Raw genomic sequence first — 24,786 nt, 5'->3', positions numbered from 1 at the left:
AAAATCAAATAATGGGAATGAAGGAGTAGGAATAGGAACATGGATAAGCTACTATGAACAGCATAATAAATGCACTATTGTAGCCAAGATAGACACGAAGCCCACACCTACAACAGTGGTACAGGTTTATATGCCAACTAGCTCCGCAGATGAAGAAGAGATTGATGAAATGTATGATGTGATAAAAGAAATTATTCAGATAGTTAAGGGAGATGAAAATGTAATAGTCATGGGGGACTGGAACTCGATTGTTGGGAAAGGAAGAGAAGGAAAAGTAGTAAGTGAACATGGATTGGGGGTAAGGAACGAAAGAGGAAGCTGCGTGGTAGAATTTTGCACAGAGCATAACTTAATCATAGCTAACTCTTGGTTTAAGAATTGCGAAAGAAGGTTGTACATGTGGAAGAGGCATGGAGACATTGGAAGGTTTCAGATAGACTATATAATGATAAGACAGAGATTTAGGAACCAGGTTTTAAATTGTGAGACATTTTCAGGGTCAGATGTGGACTCTGTAATTTATTGGTTATGAACTGTAGATTAAAACTGAAGAAACTGCAAAAAGGTAGGAATCCAAGGAGATGGGACCAGGATAAAACCAAAGGAACCAGATGCTGTAGAGAGTTTCAGGGAGAGCATTAGGGAATGGTTGACAAGAACAGGAAAGAAATACAGTAGAAGAAAATTGGCATCTTTGAGAGATTAAATAGTGAAGGCTGCAGAGGATCAAATATGTAAAAAGATTAGGGTTAGTTGATATCCTTGGGTAACTGAAGAGTGATTGAGTTTAAATGATGAAAGAAGAAAATATAAAAATGCAGTAAATAAAGCAGACAAAAAGGAATACAAACGTCTCAAAATTGAGATCAACAGGAAGTGCAAAGTGGCTGGAGGACAAATGTAAGGATGTAGAAGCATATATCACTTGGGGTAAGAGAGATACTAAAAAACTCTAAACTCCTCCTGAACAGACTATAAAGGCCCAACAGTACCATCTGGCTGTTGTGTCATCCTCAGCCCACGGGCATCACTGGATGCAGACATTGAGGAGCATGTGATCAGTACACCACTCTCCTGGCCATATGCCATTTTCTGAGACCAGAGCCACTACTTCTCAATCAAGTAGCTCCTCAGTTTGCCTCACAAGGGCTGAGTGTCTACAGGAAAATTAAAGAGACCTTTGGAGAAAAGAGAACCATCTAAATGAATATCAAGTGCTCAGATGAAAAACCAGTCCTAAGTAAAGAACGGAAAACAGAAAGGTGGAAGGGGTATTTAGAGGGTCTATACAAGAGCGATGTACCTGAGGGCAGTAGTGTGGAAATGGAAGAGAGCTATATGAAGATAAAATGGGAGGTATGATACTGCATGAAGAATTTGACAGAACACTGAAAGACGTAAGTCAAAACAAGGCCCAGGAGTTGACAAAATTCCATTAGAACTATTGATAGCCTTGGGAGAGCCAGCCATGACAAAACTTTTCCATCTGATGAGCAAGATGTATGAGAAAGGCAAAATAGCCACAGATTTCTAGAAGAATATAATTCCAAACCCAAAGAAAGCAGGTGTTGACAGGTGTGAAAATAACTGAACCATCAGTTTAATAAGTTATGGTTGCAAAATACTAACACGAATTCTTTACAAACGAATGGAAAAACTGGTAGAAGCTGCCGTTGGGGAAGATCAGTTTGGATTCCATAGAAGTGTTTGAACACGCAAGGCGATGTTGACCCTACGATTTATCTTAGAAGATAGGTTAATGAAAGACAAACCTACATTTCTAGCATTTGTAGACTTAGGAAAAGCTTTTGACAATGTTGACTGGAATACTTTCTTCAAATTTTGAAGGTGGCAGGCATAAAATACAGAGAGCGAAAGGCTATTTACAATTTGTACAGAAACCACATGGCAATTGCAAGACTCGAGGGGTTGAAAAGGGAAACAGTGATTGAGAAGGGAGTGAGACTGGGCTGTAGCCGATCCCTGGTGTTCAGTCTGTATTTTGAGCAAGCAGTAAAGGAAACAAAAGAAAAATGTGGAGTAGGAATTAAAATCCATGGAGAAGAAACAAAAACTTTGAGGTTTGCCCATGACACTGTAATTCTGTCGGAGACAGCAAAGGACCTGGAAGAGCAGCTGAATGGAATGGATAGTGTCTTGAAAGTGGGATATTAGATGAACATCAACAAAAGCAAAACTAGGATAATGGATTGTAGTCAAATTAAATTAGGTTATGCTAAGGGAATCCAATCAGGAAATGAGATGCTTAAAGTAGTGAATGGGTTTTCTTAAAGTAGTGAATAATTTTGCAGTTCGCGGAGCAAAGTAACTGTTGATGGTCGAAGTAGAGAGATTATAAAATGTAGACTGGCTATGGCAAGGAAAGTACTTTTATGGAGTGTAATCATGTCTGGAAGTGAAACATGGACAATAAAGAGTGTAGACAAGAAGAGAGTAGAAGCTTTTGAAATGTGGTGCTACAGAATAATGCTGAAGATTAGATGGGTAAATCAAGTAACTATTGAGGAGGTACTGATTAGAATTGGGGAGATGAGGAATTTGTGGCACAACTTGACTAGAAGAAGGGATCCGTTGGTAGGGCATGTTTTGAGGCATCAAGGGATTACCAATTTAGTACTGGAGGGAAGCATGGAGGGTAAAAATTGTAGAGAGAGACCAAGAGATGGATACATTAAGCAAATTTGGAATGATGTAAGTTGCAGTACTTGTTCAGAGATGAAGATGCTTGCACAGGATAGAGTAGCATGGAGAGCTGCATCCAACCAGTCTCTTGACTGGCCACAACAGCAACATGTGTAAAATGATTGTAGACATTTCATGGATTCCATGGTGATCAGGACACCCATATTGATGTTTTTCAGCAGTTGTTCAATTTATTCCTGCAGTATTGTCAGTTTCTTCATAGAGTTGTATTACACTGTTTTGTTTTGATGGTCCATTCATGTTCATTTGCTTTTGAGCCTATAAGGTCTCATCATAGGGCACACACAGAAAATAGAGTTGGCTCATAATCACCCCATTGCAGGTATCATAATGCAAAATACAAATTGTAATGAACAACAAAAGTAAGGAGAAATTTAGGTATTTTAGTAGTTAAAAGGTAACAAGTGCATACCAGCCAAACTGTCGAACTCAGGGTGTCACAAGGGCCCACCCATCATCTGTCTATAGTAGCAGGAAGTCAAATAATACAAGTGCATCTCTTGAAGGCACAGGCCGCCACACTTGAATATTGAGCTCGTGATGATAAGTAATTAATTCTATAATAACCATCAATTAAGTTAATATTACACTGTAAGGAAGTTAATTAGAGTCTGTTTCATATCATCTATTGAAGGTTTCACTCATTTCAAAGTAGTTCTTGAAAAAACAAAAACATAACGTGAGAGCTGGTTTCCATGTACTTCAGACATAGGTTTATGTACAACTTTAAGACATTTGTTTAAGTATTAAGTGAAGAATTTAGGTTGTTTTCATTACACATGTATTTAGTAGCACCGTATCTACTCAGGGAATTAGAGGTTTTAAGTTTTATCTTTTACTTCCTTTCAAAATGCGCAGTGTATGTATTGCACATACACGATCTTTGCCTAATTTTTCAGGTATGCAAGTTTTGATTTTTAATGTTAGTTTAAGTGCGTTACGTTTCTATATTAATAGTATACACGTATATTAGTGTTCCACATAACTTTAGTGACTCTTGTGATCTGTAGTTATTATAATATTACTGTTATTGCGTAGATAAATTTTGAAAAATATTGTAAACAACTTTGAGTGACAAGTGTTTGAGCTGATGTAGGAAAGTTAGTTCTGTGGTTCTGTGCAACTGTTGTGACAGATCGTTACATTACAGGGAATGTAGTGGCATGGGAATTGGGGAAGCAAAAGGGTGTATTACTTGGTATTGCAGAGTATGTTCAAGGAATAGGAAAGATTAGAGCCCATAAGGCCGAATTGAATAGTGCTAGGGAATAACTGGTGATGTTAAGGGGGGAGAAGGGTGAAGACGTGGGAAGTGGTATCAAGGAATGGGGGCCACGGAAGAGAACAGTGTCTGACAATTTCATCATTGGCACAAACAGTAGATTTGCCTTGCTACCTCAGTCAACTAAGGAAGAGGCTCAAGTGGATGTAAGTGTAGTCAGCACTCAACAATCTATCACTAGGAAACCAATCATTTCAAAAAAATAGAAAGCAGGAGGGAAGTTCTGTTGTTAGGTAGTAGCCATCGAAGAGGTGTGGGCCATATCCTGCAGAAAAAAATTAGGTGACAGGTACCAGGTCACAAGTATTTTCAAGCCCAGTGGATGTCTTAGCCAAGTGACAGAGGATGTAGGATCATTGTCCAAGGGTTTTACAAAGGAGGATCATGTTGTGGTATTGGGTGGAGCGGGGAACAGTATTGATAGGGATCAGGGCTACTGTATTTAATGTGAACTGTTAAAAATAGCATCTGCAATGAATCATACAAATGTTGGCTTGGTTCCTGCTTTCACGCAGTGTGATTGGCCCCAATTGAACAGCTCTGTCACGAGGGAGCTAGATCAGCTGCTTCGGGTGGCTACTTTGTCAGGCATAGGTTTGGTTCCTGTTGATGGTACTGGTAGGCGGGACTTCACAAGACATGGCCTGCATCTTAGTAGGAAAGGGAAGGGTAAATTGGCTGCAATGATAGCAAAATCTTTAAGGGTGGGGGGGGGGGCACTGAAACTCATGGGAGTACCTCTTTTTTAGGCTAAGATCAGTGCCCAATCATCCAAAGTTGATTGAAATTAAGCTTAATGAGAAGCCCAGACAGGCAGGTATTAGAGATGTTAAAATATCACAAAATTATCATAAAGTACAGTGAAAAATAATGTTTGTATGTCACAAGATTCTCAAAAAGGTACAGTGAAAAATAATGTTAGTATATTGCATCGGAATATCAGGGGATTAAAAAACAAGGGAGATGAGCTTCCTGTTTGTTTAGAAGATTTAGAAACTGAGGGTGGAGTAGATGTACTATGCCTGTCTGAACATCATATAGTTACAGGCATGGAAATGGTAAATGTAGGTGGATACAAGCTTTCAGCATATGTAAGTAGAGACACTATGGAGCGAGGAGGAGTTGCGATATCTGTTAAAATCTGTCATAGTGTGAAAAAATTGGGAACTAACAAATTTTGTGTAGAGCAACATATAGAAGCATATGCTTGTGAGCTTAAATTAAATAATGGTACTTTTATAATTGTAGCTGTGTATAGGTCCCCATTGGGAAATTTTCAGCAATTTTTGAAAAACTTGGATTCTTTGTTGTGCTATGTGTCAGAGAGAGGGAAGAAAATTATTGTTTGTGGGGATTTCAGTGTAGATTTTCTGAAAGAGTCAGATAGAAAACTTGACCTTGAAATATTACTTGGTTCTTTCAGTTTGATGTCAGTTATTGATTTTCCTACTTGGGTGGGACAGGAAAGTGGCACACTGATAGATAATGTTTTTATAGACCAAGATAAATTTAATCAAATAAAAACTTTTCCTATTAAGGATTGTCTGTCTGATTATGATGCACAGCTCGTTACAGTATCTGACATTGCTCCATACAGTAATGCAAAACAGTCCTCCAAAATAGTGCGTTAAATAGATTTAAGACTTGAAAATTTTAGGGAAAGCTTGCAACAGAGTGGGATTAGGTGTACAGGGAACCTATTTCATGATACCTTTGTGAGTACATTTGAAAATCATTTCCCTAAGAAAACAGTGAAACATAATTGTAAGAAACCACCTAAAATGCCATGGCTTATTAAAGGGATAAACGCATCTTTAAACAGGAAAAGGAAACGTATCTTATAGCTAGGAGGAGTAATGATCCAGAAACACTGAAACATTATAAAAACTACTGCACTGTATTAAGAAAAGTTATTAAAAAGTGTAGAAGTACGTGCATTATGTCTAAGATTAGCACATCTGATAATAAAATTAAACATTTTGGAATATTGATAAAAGGGAAACATGGCAGCCGAGAGCACAGGAAGACTTTATTCCTATCAAACTCAATGAAATGTTTGTTAACAAGAAGTCAGAAGTACAAAACATTTTTGATAATAATTTTCTAAGTGTTGTAGAGCAAATAGGATCCAGCTATTCATTAGATAATGCAAGGCAGTATGTGGAAGAGGAAATTGAAATTCAACCCATCTCCTACTGAAATTAGGAAAATAATAAGTTCACTTAAAAGCAGAAGCTCACATGGAATTGATGGCATACCAACAAAGTACTAAAAGCTTGTTCCCAACAGATAAGCAGGGTTGTCAGCCACATATGTAGTAGCTTACTGAAACAGGTTGTTTTTTTTCCCAGATAGACTACAATACGCTATTGTTAAACCGTTGCATAACTACTACTGCCCAATCTCATTTCTGACAGCTTTATTCAAAATATATTGTATTAAGGAGTAGCATCACATTTTTGTACAAATGAAGTACTAACAAAATGTCAGTTTGGTTTTCAGAAAGTTTTTCAACAGAAAATGTTATATATGCTTTTACTGATCAATTATTAGAAGCATTGAATAACCAAACATCACCTTTTGTGGTATATTGTGACCTCTCAAAGGCTTTTCATTGTGTGAATCGTGGAATTCTTCTAGATAAGCTCAAGTATTGTGGTGTGAGTGGGAAAGTGTACAAATGGATTAATTCATATTTAACTGGAAGAATGCGGAATGTTGAAACTAACAATGCAGATAGTGTGCAAAAATCAACAGTCCTCTAACTGGGGAGATATGAAGAATGGTGTCCCCCAAGGTTCAGTCTTGGGTCCTTTACTTTTTTTAATTTACATTAATGACTTCCCACATTATATTCATGAAGATGCAAAGTTAGTTCTTTTTGCTAATGGTGCAAGTATAGCAATCACACCCAACAAACAAGAATCAGCTGAAGGAATTGTAAATAATGTTTTTCAGAAAATAATTAAGTGGTTCTCTGAAAATGGACTCTCACTAAATTTTGAGAAAACACAGTATATACAATTCTGTACAGTAAATGGCACATTACCACTGATAAATATAGAATATGAACAGAAGTCTGTTGCTGAGACAGAAACTCAAATTTTCTGGATGTGTGCATCGTTGAGAAATTGAATTGGAAGTAACACATCGATGATCTGCTGAAACAATTAGGTTCAGTGACTTGTGCAATTAGGGTTATTGTAAATTTTGGTAATAAACATATTAGTAAATTAGACTACTATGCCTATTTTCATTCACTGCTTTCATATGGCGGCATATTTTGAGGTAATTCATCATCAAGAGAAAAAGTGTTCGTTGCACAAAAGTGTGTAATCAGAATAATTGCTGGAGCCCACCTAAGATCACCTTGCAGACATTTATTTAAGGAATTCGGGATATTCACAGTACCTTCCCAATACATATATTCACTTATGAAATTTGTTATTAATAAGCCATCCCAATTCAAAAATAGCAGCAAAGTGCATAGCTACAACACTTTTCTTTGCTATTCTGGGTTAAATCTGACATTGGCACGTAAAGGGGTGAATTATGCTGCCACAAAAATCTTCGGTCATTTGCAAAATAGCATTAAAAGTCTGACAGATAGCAACCAACATTTAAAAACAAATTAAAAGAATTTCTGAATGACAACTTCTTCTACACAATAGGTGAGTTTTTAGATATGAAGTAGTAACTGTAATTATTTTGTGTAAAGAAAACTTACGTTAAAGTGACACATTCCACATCATTACAAAATTTCGTATTCATGATGTATGGAACAAGTATGTATGTGTGTATGTGTATGTAAGGAAAAATGAAACCTACACTGCTGACAGGTGGCACTGATGTGTGCTTCCACAATCTACGTATGATGTTTAGGATGAGAATGTTTTTGTGTAGCTCTTCTTATGTAACTGTTAGGAAGCAGTATGTACTGCAGTATGTACTACATATGTTTAGTACATATGTCTAGTTTCCATTACTCTGTATGCTCCCCCCATGGGTTTGGGGGTTAGAATATGCCCGCGGTATTCCTGCTTGTCGTAAGAGGTGACTAAAAGGAGTCTCAAACATTTCGGCCTATATGTGGTGGTCCCCTCTCAGGTTTGACCTCCATCTTTCCAAATTCTTCCGCAGAGCGAGCCAATTGGGGAAGGGCGCCTTACATGGTGCATTTTGTCCATCATGCATTGAGACCTCTAGCCAGCTTTATCGTCGTCGCATTGCCGTTCTGCTCGTTCTCCACCTCTTGGGTGAGGATGCGTTCCTGGGTGCAATTTCCACTATGCACTGTGCAGTGTTGCTTTTTGCAGAGGCGACGACCATGGACTTTATTGCACCTAATATCCAGCACGGTAGCCAGTCTGTTGTGATGGGGCCACCATGTACCCTGTTCGTTGTGGCCCTCTGACAACACAGGGATCACTCTACTGATGCCTGCGCCATTAACTCCCCACGTATGCTAAGGAGTAGATGCCCATTTCCCTGGGGCATCAGGACTCCCGGCAATGGCCATCCTGCCAGGTGGTCCTTGCTGTGGCTGGGTGGCGCCCATGGGGAGGACCCTTGGTCGGAGTAGGTGGCATCAGGGTGGATGACACGCAATGAAGTGTGGCACATCATCTCTTGCTGGTGGCCAGCCACCAGCAGTCTCTAAGCGTTCGAGGGCTCACTTTAAAGCTAAGGTGTATGACCCCAAATCGCTCCCCTCCTTGGCCACACTAAGGAAGGTTCGAAAGGCTATGAGGGACAGTGAAATGTATTCGCCCCGGTATCTCGTCTGTACCATAGCTGACGGGGAATCCTTTGTGTCTGTGTAGCCGCAGTTCTTTTTAGAGCATTTAGAGGACACGTTCGGGGAGGTGAAGGGCTTGTCAAAATGCAGTCAGGGTCAGTCTTGATAAAAACAGCGTCCTATGCCCAGTCACGAGCGTTGCTCGCTTGTACGAAGTGGGGAGATGTTCCTGTTACTATCACCCCCCCCCCCACCCCCCTCCCCCCAATAAAAGCTTAAATATGGCCCAGGGCATTATTTTCCACAGAGATCTTCTTTTACAGTCCAATGACGAGCTGCGTGCCAACGTAGAGTGACTAGGTGTCCATTTCGTCCAGCACATCCACCGGGGTCCGAGGGATCATCAAGTTGCCACCAGTGCCTACATCTTGGCCTTTGAAGCTGACACATTACCGGAGAAGGTCAAGTGATGGTCTACTGTTGTAATGTCAAGCTATATATCCCTCCCCCGATGTGGTACTTCAAATGTTCGGCCATATGTCTTCCCGCTGTGCTTCCAGCCTCATATGTCGCAATTTCTGATACTCCATGTGCCCCGCCTCCCATCTGTGTCAACTGCGGCGAGCACCATCCCCCTTGCTCTCTGGGCTGTAAGATCCTACAGAAGGAATGGAAAATAATGGAATACAAGACCCTGGATCAACTGACCTACACTGAGTCTATGCGGAAATTTGAACGACTTCATCCAGTATGCATGACGTCATCTTGTGCTGCCACTGTCACTCCTGCTACAGTTCCCATAGCTGCACCACATACCGTCAGCTGTCATAGCCAGAGGACCACACCTGGCCCCTTGATGGTGGGGGCCACTTCTCTCTCTGTTGCTCCCGCACCACCTACCTTGGGAGCAGCACCCCCTCAACCACTGGGGACACCAGTCCCCACTTCTAAGCCAGAGAAGCGTAAGTCTTCTTTGGCTTCTCTCGCTCGGAAGGGATCCCTTGGTCACTTCCTTCCCAGGTTCCTACCAGTGTCACAGCAGTCACCCACCAGTGGCTTAAGAAGCCACAGGTCACTGGTCGTTGAGCTTCGTGATCCTCTTCGGTCCCAGAGACTGACTCAAAAAAGCCCTCCCAGCAAGGGCAACCAAAGGAACAGCGTGAGAAAGTGAAGACCCCTAAGACCAACGAACCTGCGGTGGCACCTACTCCACCGCTACCTACAAGCTCTGCGTCTGAGGATGAGGTGGAGATTCTTGTGTCCACTGAGGACCTCGATCTCGCAGGACCCTCGGACGCAATGGACGTCACTCGCATGGGTAATCAATCGGTGGCAGCAGGTGACCCAACGGCGTAATCTGCCTCCCCCGTCCCTTCCCGCCTTTCTCAGCCATGGACAATGTCATCCTTCAGTGGAACTGCAGCAGTTTCTTCCACCATCTTGCTGAGCTCCGACAACTTCTCAGCCTTCACCCTTTCCTCTGCATTGCTCTTCAAGAAACTTGATTTCTGGCAATGCGAACCCCCACCCTCCGTGGCTATCGGGGTTATTATAGGAACCGGGCAGCTTATGATAGGATATCTGGTGGCGTCTGCATCTACGTCCTTCACTCCCTTCACAGCGAGTCTGTTCCTCTACGAACACCTTTAGAGGCTGTCTCTGCTCGGGTGTGGACACCTCAGGCTGTTACTGTCTGCAGTCTGTATCTTCCACAGGATGGTGATGTTCCACAGCATGTCCTGACTGCGCTGATAGCCCAATTGCTGCCCCCTTTTCTGTTACTGGGCAACTTCAATGCCCATAACCCTCTGTGGAGTGGATCAGTGGCATCAGGCCGAGGCGCCACCGTTGAGCATGTATTGGTATAGCTCAACCTTTCCCTTTCAAATGATGGTGCCTTCACACATTTCAGTGTGGTGCATGGCACATACTCAGGCATCGACCTTTCGATCTGCAGCCCTAGCATCTTACCACGTGTCCAGTGGAGTGTGCACGATGACTTGTGCGGTAGTGACCAATTTCCGATCTTTCTGTCACTGCCACAGCATCATTCTTCTAGGTGCCCCTGCAAGTGGGCTATGAATAAGGCTGACTGGAACTTGTTCTCCTCCGTTGCCACTATTGAGCTTCTTTCCAATGACGCCATTGATGCAGTGGTTCACTCAGACACCGCTGGCATCGTTAGTGCTGCGAAATCTGCCATTCCCTGTTCTTCTGGATCCCCTCGGTAGAGGACTGTGCCTTGGTGGTCGCCTGCGATCGCTGAGGCGATTAAAGATCGCAGGCGGGCGCTCCAGTGTCACAAGCGGCATCCCTCATTAGAACACCTCATCACCTTTAAACGGCTCCGTGCGCGGGCCCGCTGCCTCATTCACCAACACAAGCAGTCGTGCTGGGAATGGTATGTCTCCACCATTGGCCTCTGTGCCTTTCCATCGCAGGTTTTGGGCCAAGATTAGGTGCCTCTATGGCTATCAGACCCCTGTCAGTGTCCCTTCGCTTTCACTGAATGAGGAGTTTGTACTGACCCTGACACAATTGCCAAGCACTTAGCAGAGCATTTTGCTCAGAGTTATGATCCTGCGAATTACCTACTGGCCTTCTGCTCCATTAAAGAGCAGTTGGAACGTCGGAGCCTTTCGTTTCACATGCACCACCCTGAATCCTACAATGTTCCATTCAGTGAGTGAGAATTCCAAAGTGCCCTAGCCGCTTGCCCTGATATGGCTCCCAGACCAGATCGCATCCACTGTTAGATGGTGAAACACCTCTCGGTGGACTGCCAGTGATGCCTCCTAGACCTTTACAACCATATCTGGGTTGGGGGTGAATTCCCGTTGCAGTGGCGGCAAAGTACCGTAATCCTCGTTTTGAAACCTGGCAAGAACCCACTGGAGGTGAACAGCTACCGTCCCATTAGCCTCACCAACATTCTCTGCAAACTACGTGAACGAATGGTGAGCAGGTGGTTGTGTTGGCTCCTGGAGTCTCGGGGCCTTCTGGCTCCATTCCAGGGTGGATTCTGCCGAGGCCACTCAACGACAGATAATTTGGTGTGCCTTGAGTCTGCCGTCCACACGGCATTTTCTAGGCGCCAATATCTGGTCGCCGTCTTTTTTGATTTACGGAAGGCCTACGACACGACCTGGTGTCACCACATCATTGCCATGCTGCGTGAGTGGGGCCTCCGTGGCTTGCTCCCAGTTTTTATACGGAACTTTCCTTCCGTACCTTCAGTGTTCAAGTAGGAGGCTCCTTTAGCTCCTCCCATATCCAAGAGAATGGGGTTCCGCAGGGCTCTGTATTGAGCGTTCCACTATTTTTGGTCGCTATAAATGGCCTAGCAGCAGCTGTAGGGCCGTCAGTGTCGCCCTCCTTATACACTGATGATTTCTGCCTTTATTTCAGTTCCTCAACCATTGGTGTTGCTGAACGCCGACTACAGGGAGCCATTCAGAAAGCACAGTCATGGGCTCTGCAGACAAGACCTGCATTTTGCACTTCTGTTCGCAATGGACAGTCCACCCTGACCCAGCCCTTGCCCTTGATGGCCATCTACTACGGATAGTCGAAACATATTGCTTTTTAGGACTGGTTTTCGATGCCCGACTAACATGGCTCCCCCACATTCGTCAACTTAAGCGAAAGTGCTTGTGGCGTATCACCGCCCTCCGCTGCCTGGGCAACACCACTTGGGGGGCAGATTGCTCTATGTTGCTGCAGTTCTACAAAGCCCTAGTTCAGTCGCATATCGACTATGGGAGTATCGTGTATGGTTCGTCAGCACCCTCGGCATTAAAACTGCTTGATCCTGTGCACCACTGCGGGGTCTGTTTAGCGACAGGCGCTTTTTGAACGAGTCCAGTGGACAGTCTCCTAGTGGAGGCTGGAGTCCCTCCATTGCACATCAGGCGCTGCCAACTGCTCGCCCACTATGCAGTGCACATCCATAGCTCTCCTCAGCACCCGAACTATCGTCTTTTGTTCCCGAGCTCTGTGGTTCCTCTTCCGGAACGGTGTCCCCAGTCAGGGATAATGATTGCTGTACGTGTTCGTTCCCTATTGGTGGAACTCGAGTCCTTACCTTTCCAGCGTCTCGTGCGGGCCCATACTCCAATGCCTCCATGGCGTGTGCCTCGGCCAAAACTATGGCTGGACCTGTCGCGCGGTAAGGTCTCTGTTCCTCCTGAGGCACTCTGCAGTCACTTCATATCCATCCTTGATGAATCCCGAGGTTCTGAAGTCATCTATACTGATGGCTCCCTGGTAGAGGGTTGTGTAGGCTTTGCCTATGCTCACTCGGCCCATATCGAACAGCTCTCCTTGCCGGATGGCTGCAGTGTCTTCACTGCCGAGCTGGTGGCCATCTCACGTGCCTTTGAGCATATTCGTTCCTGCCCCGGTGTGTCCTACATGGTATGCAGTGATTCGCTGAGTGGTTTATAGGCCATTGATCAGTGCTACCCACGCCATCCCCTGGTAGTTTCCATCCAGGAGTCTGTTTATGCCCTCTAACGATCTGGTCAGTCAGTAGTCTTTGTATGGACCCCGGGGCATGTCGGAATCCCGGGAAATGAGCTTGTTGACAGCCTGGCCAAACAGGCCACTCATAAGCCGCTTCTGGAGATTGTCGTACCAGAACCTGTCCTCCGTTCGGTGTTACGCCCGCAAAGTTCTCGGGATTTGGGATGCTGAATGGCGCAGCTTAGTTACCCCCAATAAACTCCGTGCCATCAAGGAGAGCACAAATGAGTGGCAGTCTTCTCTGCGGGCTTCTCGCAGGGACTCTGTGGTCCTCTGCCGCCACACTTGGCTGACGCATGGCTATCTTCTCTGGCGTGAGGTCCCGCCATGTTGTCACTGCGACTCCCGCTTGACAGTGGCCCACATTTTGGTGAACTGTCCATATCTCGCCACTCTAAGATGGCATTTTAATCTCCCTGACACCCTTGCTTCTATTTTAGGAGACGATGCCTCCATGGCTAACTTCATTTTATATTTTATACGTGATGCTAATTTTTATTCTTCAGTTTAAGTTTTACTTCCTGTTTTTTGTCTCCCAGTGCTTTCTATCCTAGTCATTTTAGGTTAGAGATTTTAATATGGAACAGAGTGGCTGGCTCATCCTTTATTTTATTCTCATGATCAGCCAGTCCTGGTCATCTGCTCCACTGTTTTAAGCTCTTATGCCTGTTTCTTGTATGTCAGGGTCCTGACCTCCTGTGGTGTCTCTTGTATGTTTTCCATTTTAACCCATGGACTTGGTGCACTGGAACAAGGGACCAATGACCATGCAGTTTGGTCCCTTCCAACTTTAAACCCACCACCACCACCTCTGTGTATTGTTTGTATTTTTCATGCTCATTATTATTTATCTATACTAATTTATGGAGACAGCACATTCATAAATGTCTAAAGAACTTGACGAATTTACTTCAGACTTTTACATGATACTCTAATGAACCTTTGGATTGACATAGGCTACATATTTTTTAACATATTATGTATATAAATATATATATGTGATATATAAAGGGGAAACATTGTTGCGAAAAATCTCAAAAGTTCTTGACAGATTTCCTTCATATTTTTATATGATACATTAATAAATATCCAGATAGACACTATATACTTGTTTAAGCAACAGTGTGCAGGCAAGAAAGAAACTGATGTGCTGTACTGTAAAAATGTGAGGTTTCATTTTCTTTCTTGCCATGAGTTTCATTAGATAAATTGTGTCTCACATATATATTCGTTTTCCTTTTGTATAATTTCAGACAAAAACAATGTGCTCTTTTGTTTTTTCCTTGCCATCAGCTTTATAGAAAGGAGGAAATGTGTATTTATGGCTTATGATTTGAATATTGCTTCAGAATCTGGTACACAGAGAGAGGGAGGAGAGAATGTGGTGGTAGACCGAGAGAGGGAGTATGAAGATATGAGCAGAAATGGTCAGAATTGTGATGAGGCTGATTATATATCTGTTTTTGAGTATTTGATGATGAGATTACGTAGTCTTGAAACTGACTGTGCATAAATTGAACATCAAACTAAGATTGGAATACAGCTGCATTAATAAACTGAAGGTGTAGCTGAAATAAATTAATGAATATAGCATTTTCAAAATAAAACATCAACACACTTAAAAATAGGGTTGTATAGCATTGGTACCCATAAGTGCATTATTTGAAAAATTGGACTGTTTGTTGAATTTGTGAAAGAATATAAACAACCAAATACATAAAAATATCGCAAACTAGCAGTGCAGGATGGGAAAGACCAGGGATGGAATGAGTGACAAGCTGTGACTGGTAAGTAGCTGTGTTCTGCAAAGCTCTGCCTAAAGAACTGGAATTGTTAATCACTATAGATTTAATATTTAGTACTGAATTAAAGACCAAGCATATTATTTATTAGGATTGCTAGTAAGTATGATATTGGTGCCAGCAGTAGTATATCTGTTCATTGTGACTGCATCTTCTGTGCCAGTTCATAAATAAGTAATAAGAATATAAATTTCTTTTTACAAAAGGAGTTAAATTAACTGTGTGTGTGTGTGTGTGTGTGTGTGTGTGTGTGTGTGTGTGTGTGTGTGTACATAATGTGTTGTGAATGAAGCACTGTTAATCTAATCAACATTCACTTTTACAGAAAATGGAAATTCCTGAAGTTCTTACCATACGTGATTTCAAATTACATGTTAAGAGAAAGGTAATACAAGTTTTATTTTTTATTACTTATATATCATTTAAAGTTGGCTCTATGTACTTTGAATATACAATACCTCAACAAAGATTAACATTCAAACATTGTTTTCGGTCAACTGAATGCATTTGATATGGATTTTTAGCACTCTGACAATTGTTGTTGTGCCTCTCTGCCACTCCACCATTTTTGAACGCCAATTCATCAGGAAACTTAAAATCGTAGAAAAAGTAAAATATTCTTAAATTTTTGCTAGGTCTAATTGCAAAAATTAATTCTCTTCATGAGGTCTTCATCTTGCAAAGATTGCTCCAGCTGTGCTTTTGATCAATGGACACCAGTTTCCCATTCAACATCTTGAAGATTCACATGAATTAGTGGAAACATGACAAATTGTATGTCCTCAGCTTACCTGCCCAGATAGCAGTGCATGTTAAGGCATGACTTCCAGGACGGGGGAGATGCACCCACCCCAGATTGAATCCATCCAACGGATTGATGACGGGCGTCGTAATGCAGGCCAGCATAGATGTGGTTTTCAAGCAGTTTTCCACATCCCGCTAGATGAATACCAGGCTGGTACCAAAGTACTACCTCAGTTACATGATTCACAAAGATCTTGGAAGACTTTGCTCATTTTCACAAGAAAAACATTACACATAGACAGTTGGGATAGATATATTTTGTCCTGGGGGGTAATGGGATGGTGACAGGAAGGTCACCCTGGCATCCCTTAAACTAACATTGTCAAATCCATACATAACAATGCCGAGCCTGTGCTGATTCCAAACAAAGGCACAAGAAAAATAATTAGTAATCTGTTGTCAGGATCACCGTCATAGGCATATTTTTTTCCATTCCACTTCAACTTTACAATTACAATCACATTAAAATTTTGGAATTTGACACCAGATGGGCATCTGCAATTTGAGTAATGGGCATGAAACACAGAGCTCTACAGTAGTTCACCCATTCTACATCAAGGCACATCAAAATATTTACTTGTTATCATAAATATCTCACTATATGGCAATGACATCAATAGTAAACTGATTCAAAATTAATTTCCAGTCATTTGGAAATTAGAAAATAATAAATGTCATTGTTTTTATTTCAAATAATATGAGGAAATGGATACAACAAATATGGGAAATTTCTCCTCCAGAAATATTCCAAGAAAATGGATTGGTCATGTAGGACCAGTGACATTATTTATCAGTACCCTTCTGAAGGCCCCAAACAAGCTCTGGCAGGATTGTCGATTAAGTCTGAGCAGTCTATCAGAAGACCAGTGGCCAGAACATGTGTATTGTCTGACTTGTTTGTACAGTCCATCTTATTTGGCACCAAACTGAAGAGTCCACAAAGGTGTGTGTGGGGTGAGGCAACAGACGGACCAACCAGGCAGCTGCAAACTGACATTACACATTTATTATTGAGTTGGTTTATTTCCTGAAGCAACAGGAAATGTGTTTGGAAGGATTTATCACCATGTCTTAAAGGAAAAGCTGGCCAAGGGATGTGAGGTGGAAGTTGAATGAGCCCAAGTTGTGGAGAAAGAGGAAGAAATTTAACTGCATTTCAGAAAGCAACAGTTGTAAAGGAAACAAATAACTTAAGGAACAGCTACCAGCAGGAGATGAAGAAGGTTAAGGAGTCTATGAAAATTGGGGCATCTACAGATGAAATTTATGCACCAAAAATTTGATATTTGCTTTAGTTTGAATGAGGAAATGCCCAGAAATTCAGGAAGCAGCAAGCATGTGACAGCAATACCAGTGAACAGAATAATGTGAGCCTAATATAAAGCAACAATGAAATTTCAGTAAGGTAGACAATTTTTAGCATTTTTCCCCTTACAGAAAATTATTTATTTGATTTTTTTGGTTTTTCATTAAGAAATTGCAAATTTATTCTACATTGGTGTTCATTGAATGAAGTATAATTATGGAACATGGCCTTTGTTTACAAAATAACTCATAAAAGCCTCCTGTTCATTTTTTTGCAGCTGCAATGGTATTTTCATACTTAATTGTCACTCATACCAGTTTTCATGTTCACAATAATAGCCAGAAACAATGATACAAACTTTTATGTCATCACTATCAAAATGTTCTGGAGGAGCATACATATTGGTAACTGTATTGATCAGAATTATTGTGTAGTATGCAACATACCATTACAACTGACTCAGGTTTGGAAGACTCAAAGTTCATGTGGGTGTGAAATGTTCTGAACAGGGGTACTTAATTTCCTCAGTCCTGAGCTTAGATTTTGTAAAGTTTATATTGGTGGTTAATGCATTACTCTTGGGCAAAATAAGAATAAAATACTAAATTTAAAAAACTTAAGTGAGTCACAGAATTTTAGAACATGTTCAAAGTGAATACCATTAAGGTTATAAAATGAGTGAAATGTGTGCAATACTTGGGAAAGTCAGTATTAAACACCTAAAAATAATGAAAACAACATCACTGGAATGAGAAAATATAAGTCATTACCAAATGTAGTCCCATTTTTCTTTATTGTGATGAAATAAACAATCACTTATTTGATAGCGTAGGATACATTAGCATATTGCGGCATGATCTAAACACATTTTAGTCCAAAATTACTGGAAACAAACATAATGTACCTTTATTTTTCGAAACTGTACTGACACTGTGATAAATAGCTTTTTTCAACATACGCTGCTAGCTACTGAGAACATGCAGAGATGAAAAAGTGATGTGGTGAAAGCACATTGTGTTAAGTAAAAGCTATAATTAGACATAGCAAGTTTGCTTGATTCCCTGACCCAGTAAAAAATAAAATTTGGATGTAACATATATGCTCCATAGAGACTGAGGAGGCTATAATTTCTCATCACTGTCTTACATGCAGAGATTAGGTATATGCTTGTTCTTCTTTTACAATGTTTAAGTCCATAATACATTGTAAAAGGACTGTTTAAGTCCATAATATGGCAAGGAAAGCGTTTCTGAAGAAGAGAAATTTGTTAACATCGAGTATAGATTTAAGTGTCAGGAAGTTATTTCTGAAAGTATTTGTATGGAGTGTAGCCATGTATGGAAGTGAAACGTGGACGATAAACAGTTTAGACAAGAAGAGAATAGAAGCTTTCGAAATGTGGTGCTACAGAAGAATGCTGAAGATTAGATGGGTAGATCACATAACTAATGAGGAAGTATTGAATAGGATTGGGGAGAAGAGAAGTTTGTGGCACAACTTGACCAGAAGAAGGGATCGGTTGGTAGGACATGTTCTGAGGCATCAAGGGATCACCAATTTAGTATTGGAGGGCAACGTGGAGGGTAAAAATCATAGGGGGAGACCAAGAGATGAATACACTAAGCAGATTCAGAAGGATGTAGGTTGCAGTAGGTACTGAGAGATGAAGAAGCTTGCACAGGATAGAGTAGCATGGAGAGCTGCATCAAACCAGTCTCAGGACTGAAGACCACAACAACAACAACAACAACAACAACAACAAGTCCATAATTTCCTTGGCTGACCTATATCTCACCTGCCTTTTATGTTCTAGTTCAGAATTTTCTTGGCAGTCTTTTGACTTTCATTCTATTCATATGTTGTTTCCACATCTCTGAATTCAATTATTTCCCCATTAATAGCGTCTGCATTCAACTCATTTCAGACATATTGTAGAGGACTGGGGTGGATGACCTCTACTGTGGCAGGATTGAGTTGAGACAAGGGATCGTTGTCAGGGCAATGACTGGTAATTGCTCAGAGGCACGTGATCATACATTTTATTGAAGAAGAAACAACAACACTCTTAGTGGCACTCCTTGGTGGTATGTACTGAAGGCAGTGAGTGGGAGGCGCTGATGTGGCAGGCTGCCCACAGCCTGCTGTAATGCCAGAGGGTTGGGAGAAATGCAGATGTGCAGAGTATGTGGCAGTGCATGTGCCATCTGGGCACAGCTCTGCAGCTCCAAGCAGGACACACCAGAAGGTGTTGTATCCTGTGTGATCTTTGTAGAGGAAGACTACTCTTAGCAATAGTATCTGCCCTTGTGAATGGGGGTGTAGAGCGAATGTCAGCCAGGTGTAGGTAGTTGAGCAGCTGCACCGCCGTTGTCACTAACAGAAACTCTCCAGGGCAGAAAGCTGGCTGCAGCGGAAACGATCCCAGAGGTGGACCTTCTGCAATAGCTGTGCCAGTGTCACTATTTTACTGAGTAACACTGTGCTGGAAAATAGTGGCGATGCTATACCACCCCTCGCTGGTAGATCTGGTTTCCGGATCTTAGCTCATGGTCATTCTGCAAAAACTCAACTTTTCCTTAAGAATAGTCAGTTTAAACCGCAATGTTCATTGACTACATACTTATGGTATTAGGCCCATGGCTTTTTCAGTTTTCCTGTGCACTTCTGAAATGGCCACTTAAAAACTAACAAAGTAATGTTACCAGAGCCATCACTCTCATTTATCATTCCTTAACAGTCATGTAATAACAAATCGATTAGCTCAGGAAAATCTTTACACCTGTCAAAACAGTGTGTATATCTCACTTGCTTAACTAGCCCTTCACATAACAAATTACAAATAATAATGGGGAAGCTTTTCTTTCTCAACAAAAGCATTTAAAAATGTTTGAAAGAGCATTGTCAGCTTTGTGGCAATCTTGTGCACATTTTAGCTGACAACAGGTAATTGTGACCAGCTGTTGCTCATGTGTGTGTCCTTGTGTTCTGTGTTGTTTTGGTGTTCCAGGCAACTTATTGGCAGTGGTGAGGCCTATTGACTTGAAAGAATGGACACTATAATTTATTGAAGACTACAAGAACTCCTTTCTTATTACCGCTATATCTGATCCACAAATTATGGTGGTTTTCACATGTCGAGGCACAGATGGAAATTGCTTTGTTGCTAGTTCCAAGTAACAGTTGTGGTATGTGCATGCATATCCTTTGAACTTGAAATCCTGCAAATTATGTGCCTCGCTCGCTTATGCAGAAATTGTCACTTACCACCACCATCAGCGATGGCAAGTAGGGTAGAAATTCGCTAAACGATTCGCTACAGTCACTTTTAATGGTCTCATTAGCTATGGCATTCATAGCAGAGTGCTGCGAACGTTACTGAACACCCACTGGTTGTCGGAGAATGCATGACGTACGTGTGCGGATCAAGCCTAAATTTGATCACTATTGTTTGTGACTCTAGCTATAGTGTGAAAGATCCCAAAATAGGCAAGGTGGAAATGGGGTGGAAGAATATTATGGATTTAATTGGTTTGATTTTCCTGCATTATCATTTTTCAAAGACACAGATAAGCCCTGGAATGCATGGCATAGACATCAGACCTGTATCAGGGCAAGTTATGTTTCTCCAAGATTGTGCCATTACCTCTCCTGAACTAACATCCTCAGCATCCATTGATCCAAAAGGTGATTTTGACTGATTTTGAAGAAAATGGCTGTATGATGTTTAATGTGTGAAATACAGGTATATCTTTACAGCACATTTGTTGGTGAATGTCTTAGGTACAGCCACAATGTAATTTTTTTTTATGACTATCTTCATATCTGTTCATTTCATGCTACATTACTACATCATTTTGCACACTCAATAGCATCATTATGGAGACATGTACTACATTGTGATGTACAATATGATACGTTGCCTGCAGGTTGGAGCAAAAAACGAAGCCAAAAGAGTTGATTTGGTTAGGCCTGTCCAATCACGTTCACATTTGACTCCAAAAAAGAGGAAATTGGAAGAGAGGTACAGCTTAGAGGAAGCAGCATATGAAATTATTAGAAGAGAGTATGCTCGAGTGAAATCTGATGAATATTCACACTTTGGCAGATTAATTGCACAGAAATTGAGGCGGCTCAAGTCTGAAAGGTTAAAAAAGGTGGCACAAGTGGAGCTCCTAAGGAAATTATTAGAAATTGAGAGAGAGGACATGGAGGAAGACAATCGTTAATGTGGACGATACTTCCTTTACTGTAATGATAGACTGTGTGTTGTATGAGGTATCCTAATTTATTTTATTTTTGATGTTTATAAAAAATTCTGTATGTGTATATGTTGTTGAAATAATGTTTTTATAAAATAAAGTAGGAGTTACCTAATCAAAGCTAACTTAATGTAACCACTAAGAATATCCCATATGTGATTCATACATCCAACAATAATCAATCAACTGAAATGCTTTGTTGTAAAACACAAGACAAATATCTCAGACTGGTACATGAAGAAGCAAGTTACCAGGTTACAAAGTGTTATTTCTAGCTGTATCTCTACAGAAAATTGCATTTTGCATGACAGGGTCATGCTTAGAGATACAGCTGTCCTGTTTCCCAATTAAAAAATTGAAATCTTACAGTGACATTCTTGTGCAATTTGCAGACAATCACAGTAAACACAGCATCAACTGCTGAGCAAAGAAGGTGATCAATAGCAGACATTTCGACAATGAGACAACATGTGAACATGGCCTGCATGAGAATTGCATCTTTCCACTGGTTTCATTGCATGCACTTTTGTTTTCATGTATCTGTGAGTGCACTTGGGCAAAATGGCATTATACAGACATACCCTTATGGGACTAGTATACCATGTAACAGTGTGTGGACTGTTCAATTCTGGGTCCAGTGTAGCACAATGTGGACTGTAGCGCATTGCAATCTATCAAGCTCACAACAAACTCTATGAATGTACTAACTGTTCAGGAAACACTGTATTCTGTTTATCATTGTTTTAGATTTTACACAGGAATTACCACAAAAATTAAATTAAGTTTTTTAGATCAAATTATTTTGAACTGTATCATCTTGCTAATCCCATCACAAATTATGCACTTTGAAGAAGAAATTCAGAATTTCTCACAGGCCAGACATTTCAACAAAAACTGTGGAGGTTTGCTTATTGCATATTTGTGATTCACTGTTAAATCCCTGATAACACTTATGTGATATGTATCTGTCTTTCCTGTTGGAATTTTCCTGCTATACTTGCTTAGGAATATCAATAGCATTGTTACCAGCACCTGTTAGCTGTTAAACAGTATTTTCTTGGAACTGAGTAATGGATATGTTTTTGTATGAAAGTTCATTATAAGTATTTACTAATCTGATGATAGTCAATATGTCTATAGCTCATATTTGGATCCATTAAATCAATAAACAGGTTGCATTTGTTGCCCTCTAGTCCACATAAAGGTGAAGGAAAATGTGCATAAAAGAAATAAATCACTTTGTGACTTATTGGCCTCACATGTCCCAAACCATTGGGAGGTAATGTCGATCTCCTCATGAGACTTACATATCATTACACTTTGAAAAAAACAGTTTGACTGAAATTTTTTGCCAGAAAAACTAAAACACAACTCTCTGAAAAAGATTCAGTATTTAGAATGCAGAAAAAAACTGACCATAAACGAAATTTTGTGCACTCCATATCTCATAGTAGTTGTGAACTAAACAAGGAAAAGTACAAGATAGAATAATGACAATATAAAAAGGGATAGACTGGCACTCATTACATAGAGGAGGCACTCAGTTGCAGACTGACACAATGAAAAGAGTGCTAAACATTAAACTTTCAGACAGAAAAGTCCTTCATTGGAAGTTGAAAACACACACACACACACACACACACACACACACACACACACACATGACCACTGTCTATGGTAACTGTGACCTGACTCATTTGTGCGAGTTGTGATTGTGTAAACATATGTATTTACTATTTCTGAAGAAGGACTTTTATCTGAAAGCTTAAATGTTTAGCGGTCATTTCATTGTGCCTGTGTGCAACTCAACACCTCCTCTAGGCAGTGAGTAGCAGTCTATCTTTTTCATAATTTAGTTGTTAATCATTCTTTATGTGTGCACTTATTGTTGTGACCCCCACCTGGGTGACTGCAGCTCATCTGATGCAAGTAGAAGATGTGCAAGAAGCTTTGAACTGAGAGGGAGAAGAAGGAAGCCCACACACAGCAAGTTCAAAAGGTAAACAAAGGAGAGAAGACAACCGCTGAGCTTCAGTATTCTCTTTCGTCTCTTCCTCTCCTGGCTCCTGTTTCCTTCCGTCCAGTTTCCTGTGGATGTATGTGTTCTCTTGTGCCTAATACTGTTTCTCCTAATACTGTTGCTTGCTCTCTCTCTCTCTCTCTCTCTCTCTCTCTCTCTCTCTCTCTCAAACACCTTATTTACATTTTGCATGATTCCCTCACAGGCTCTTCCAGTGCTGTCCATTGGGGCAAGGGCACTTGTCATCATGCCTGCAGGCTGGCACAGGTACTATGGGCCACTTGCCAGATGCCCCTCTTGCATGCATTCTGTGCACCTGTGAGCTGCTTGACCATCCCTGGCAGTGTGCTTTCAGTTGGTGCAGTACAAATGTGTACACTATGGTCTGGCTGCAAGACTGCCCCTACATCAGCTGCTTGGACACCTGTATATGTGCCTGCCTGGCAATCCTTGGGCAAGCATGTGAACTGGACCAGTGTAAACTATTTCTGTAATAGGTTCTCCCTCTCCTCCACTACTCCTGAACTTGGTTTCTCTAAACCATATAAGGCAATTGTCAAGATCAATGGTTCTCACAAGGACGGATAAGAGCATCTGAAATGAGATTTCTAAGAACAGTGACATGTTGCACATACCAAGACCAAATAAAAAAGGACAGATAAGAGAATAACTGAAATTTGAAGAGCTAAACAACACAATAGAGAAATATAGAAATAAATGGAAAGAGCGTGTAGATAGAATACCAAAAGAAAGACTGGTGAAACAACTGTTGATACAGTATGAGAAGAAGAAGAAACCCAGGTAGCCTGAAAATGAGGTTGGCTCAATAATAACCTTTGGAGACAGAAAAGGCAGTTAGCCTAATCCCTGGGAGTGAAGAAGAAGAAGAAGAAGAAGAAGAATGCAGTGTTCTTTTTCAGGTGCTGCAAGTTGTAATGTTACACGTACTTGTTGGCTGCCTTTCAACCAAGAGTGAACTATTGTTGTTCCCACACTGCTCTTTATTGTTGATCGTGAGTTCGACTCCCAACACCATTGTGTGCTTTATGCTGTCATATTTTTAAAATCCCACACTGATATTCCATGAAACACACATTCTCTCAGCATTTCCCAGTTCTGGTGGATGTGACGGCCAGAGGTATATTAATATAGTATTTCTGATATCTTAATTTTGATACACTCCTTAATTATGCGGGCCAGAAATTTGGTAATAGTACTATAATACTTGTATTTCTTTTCATGGTTATATTTGAGGCGTGTCACTGATGCCGCATCTCTCCCAACTGTTCTCATAGTCAGCTCCATGTAGGAAATGCTAAGTTCATAC

At 41.1% G+C, this 24,786-nt stretch overlaps 1 protein-coding gene across 9 annotated transcripts in view; it reads left to right on the top strand.

Moving 5' to 3' along the window:
• Positions 1 to 21,554, top strand: part of LOC124711858 — an 80,084-nt gene extending 58,530 nt beyond the window's left edge. For all 9 annotated transcript variants that reach the window (XM_047242094.1, XM_047242093.1, XM_047242092.1 and 6 more), the window contains 2 exons: positions 15,396 to 15,455; positions 21,107 to 21,554. In XM_047242094.1, the coding sequence (XP_047098050.1) occupies positions 15,396 to 15,455; positions 21,107 to 21,406 (360 nt within the window). In that variant the 3' untranslated portion in view covers positions 21,407 to 21,554. The remainder of the gene's footprint in view (positions 1 to 15,395; positions 15,456 to 21,106) is intronic.
• The last annotated feature ends 3,232 nt before the right edge of the window (positions 21,555 to 24,786 follow it).

Source organism: Schistocerca piceifrons, chromosome 8 (assembly GCF_021461385.2).
Source record: "Schistocerca piceifrons isolate TAMUIC-IGC-003096 chromosome 8, iqSchPice1.1, whole genome shotgun sequence".
Taxonomy (NCBI): Eukaryota; Metazoa; Arthropoda; class Insecta; order Orthoptera; family Acrididae; genus Schistocerca; species Schistocerca piceifrons.
The sequence above is the reverse complement of the archived record's forward strand: the minus strand, read 5'-3'. Positions and strand labels throughout refer to the sequence as shown.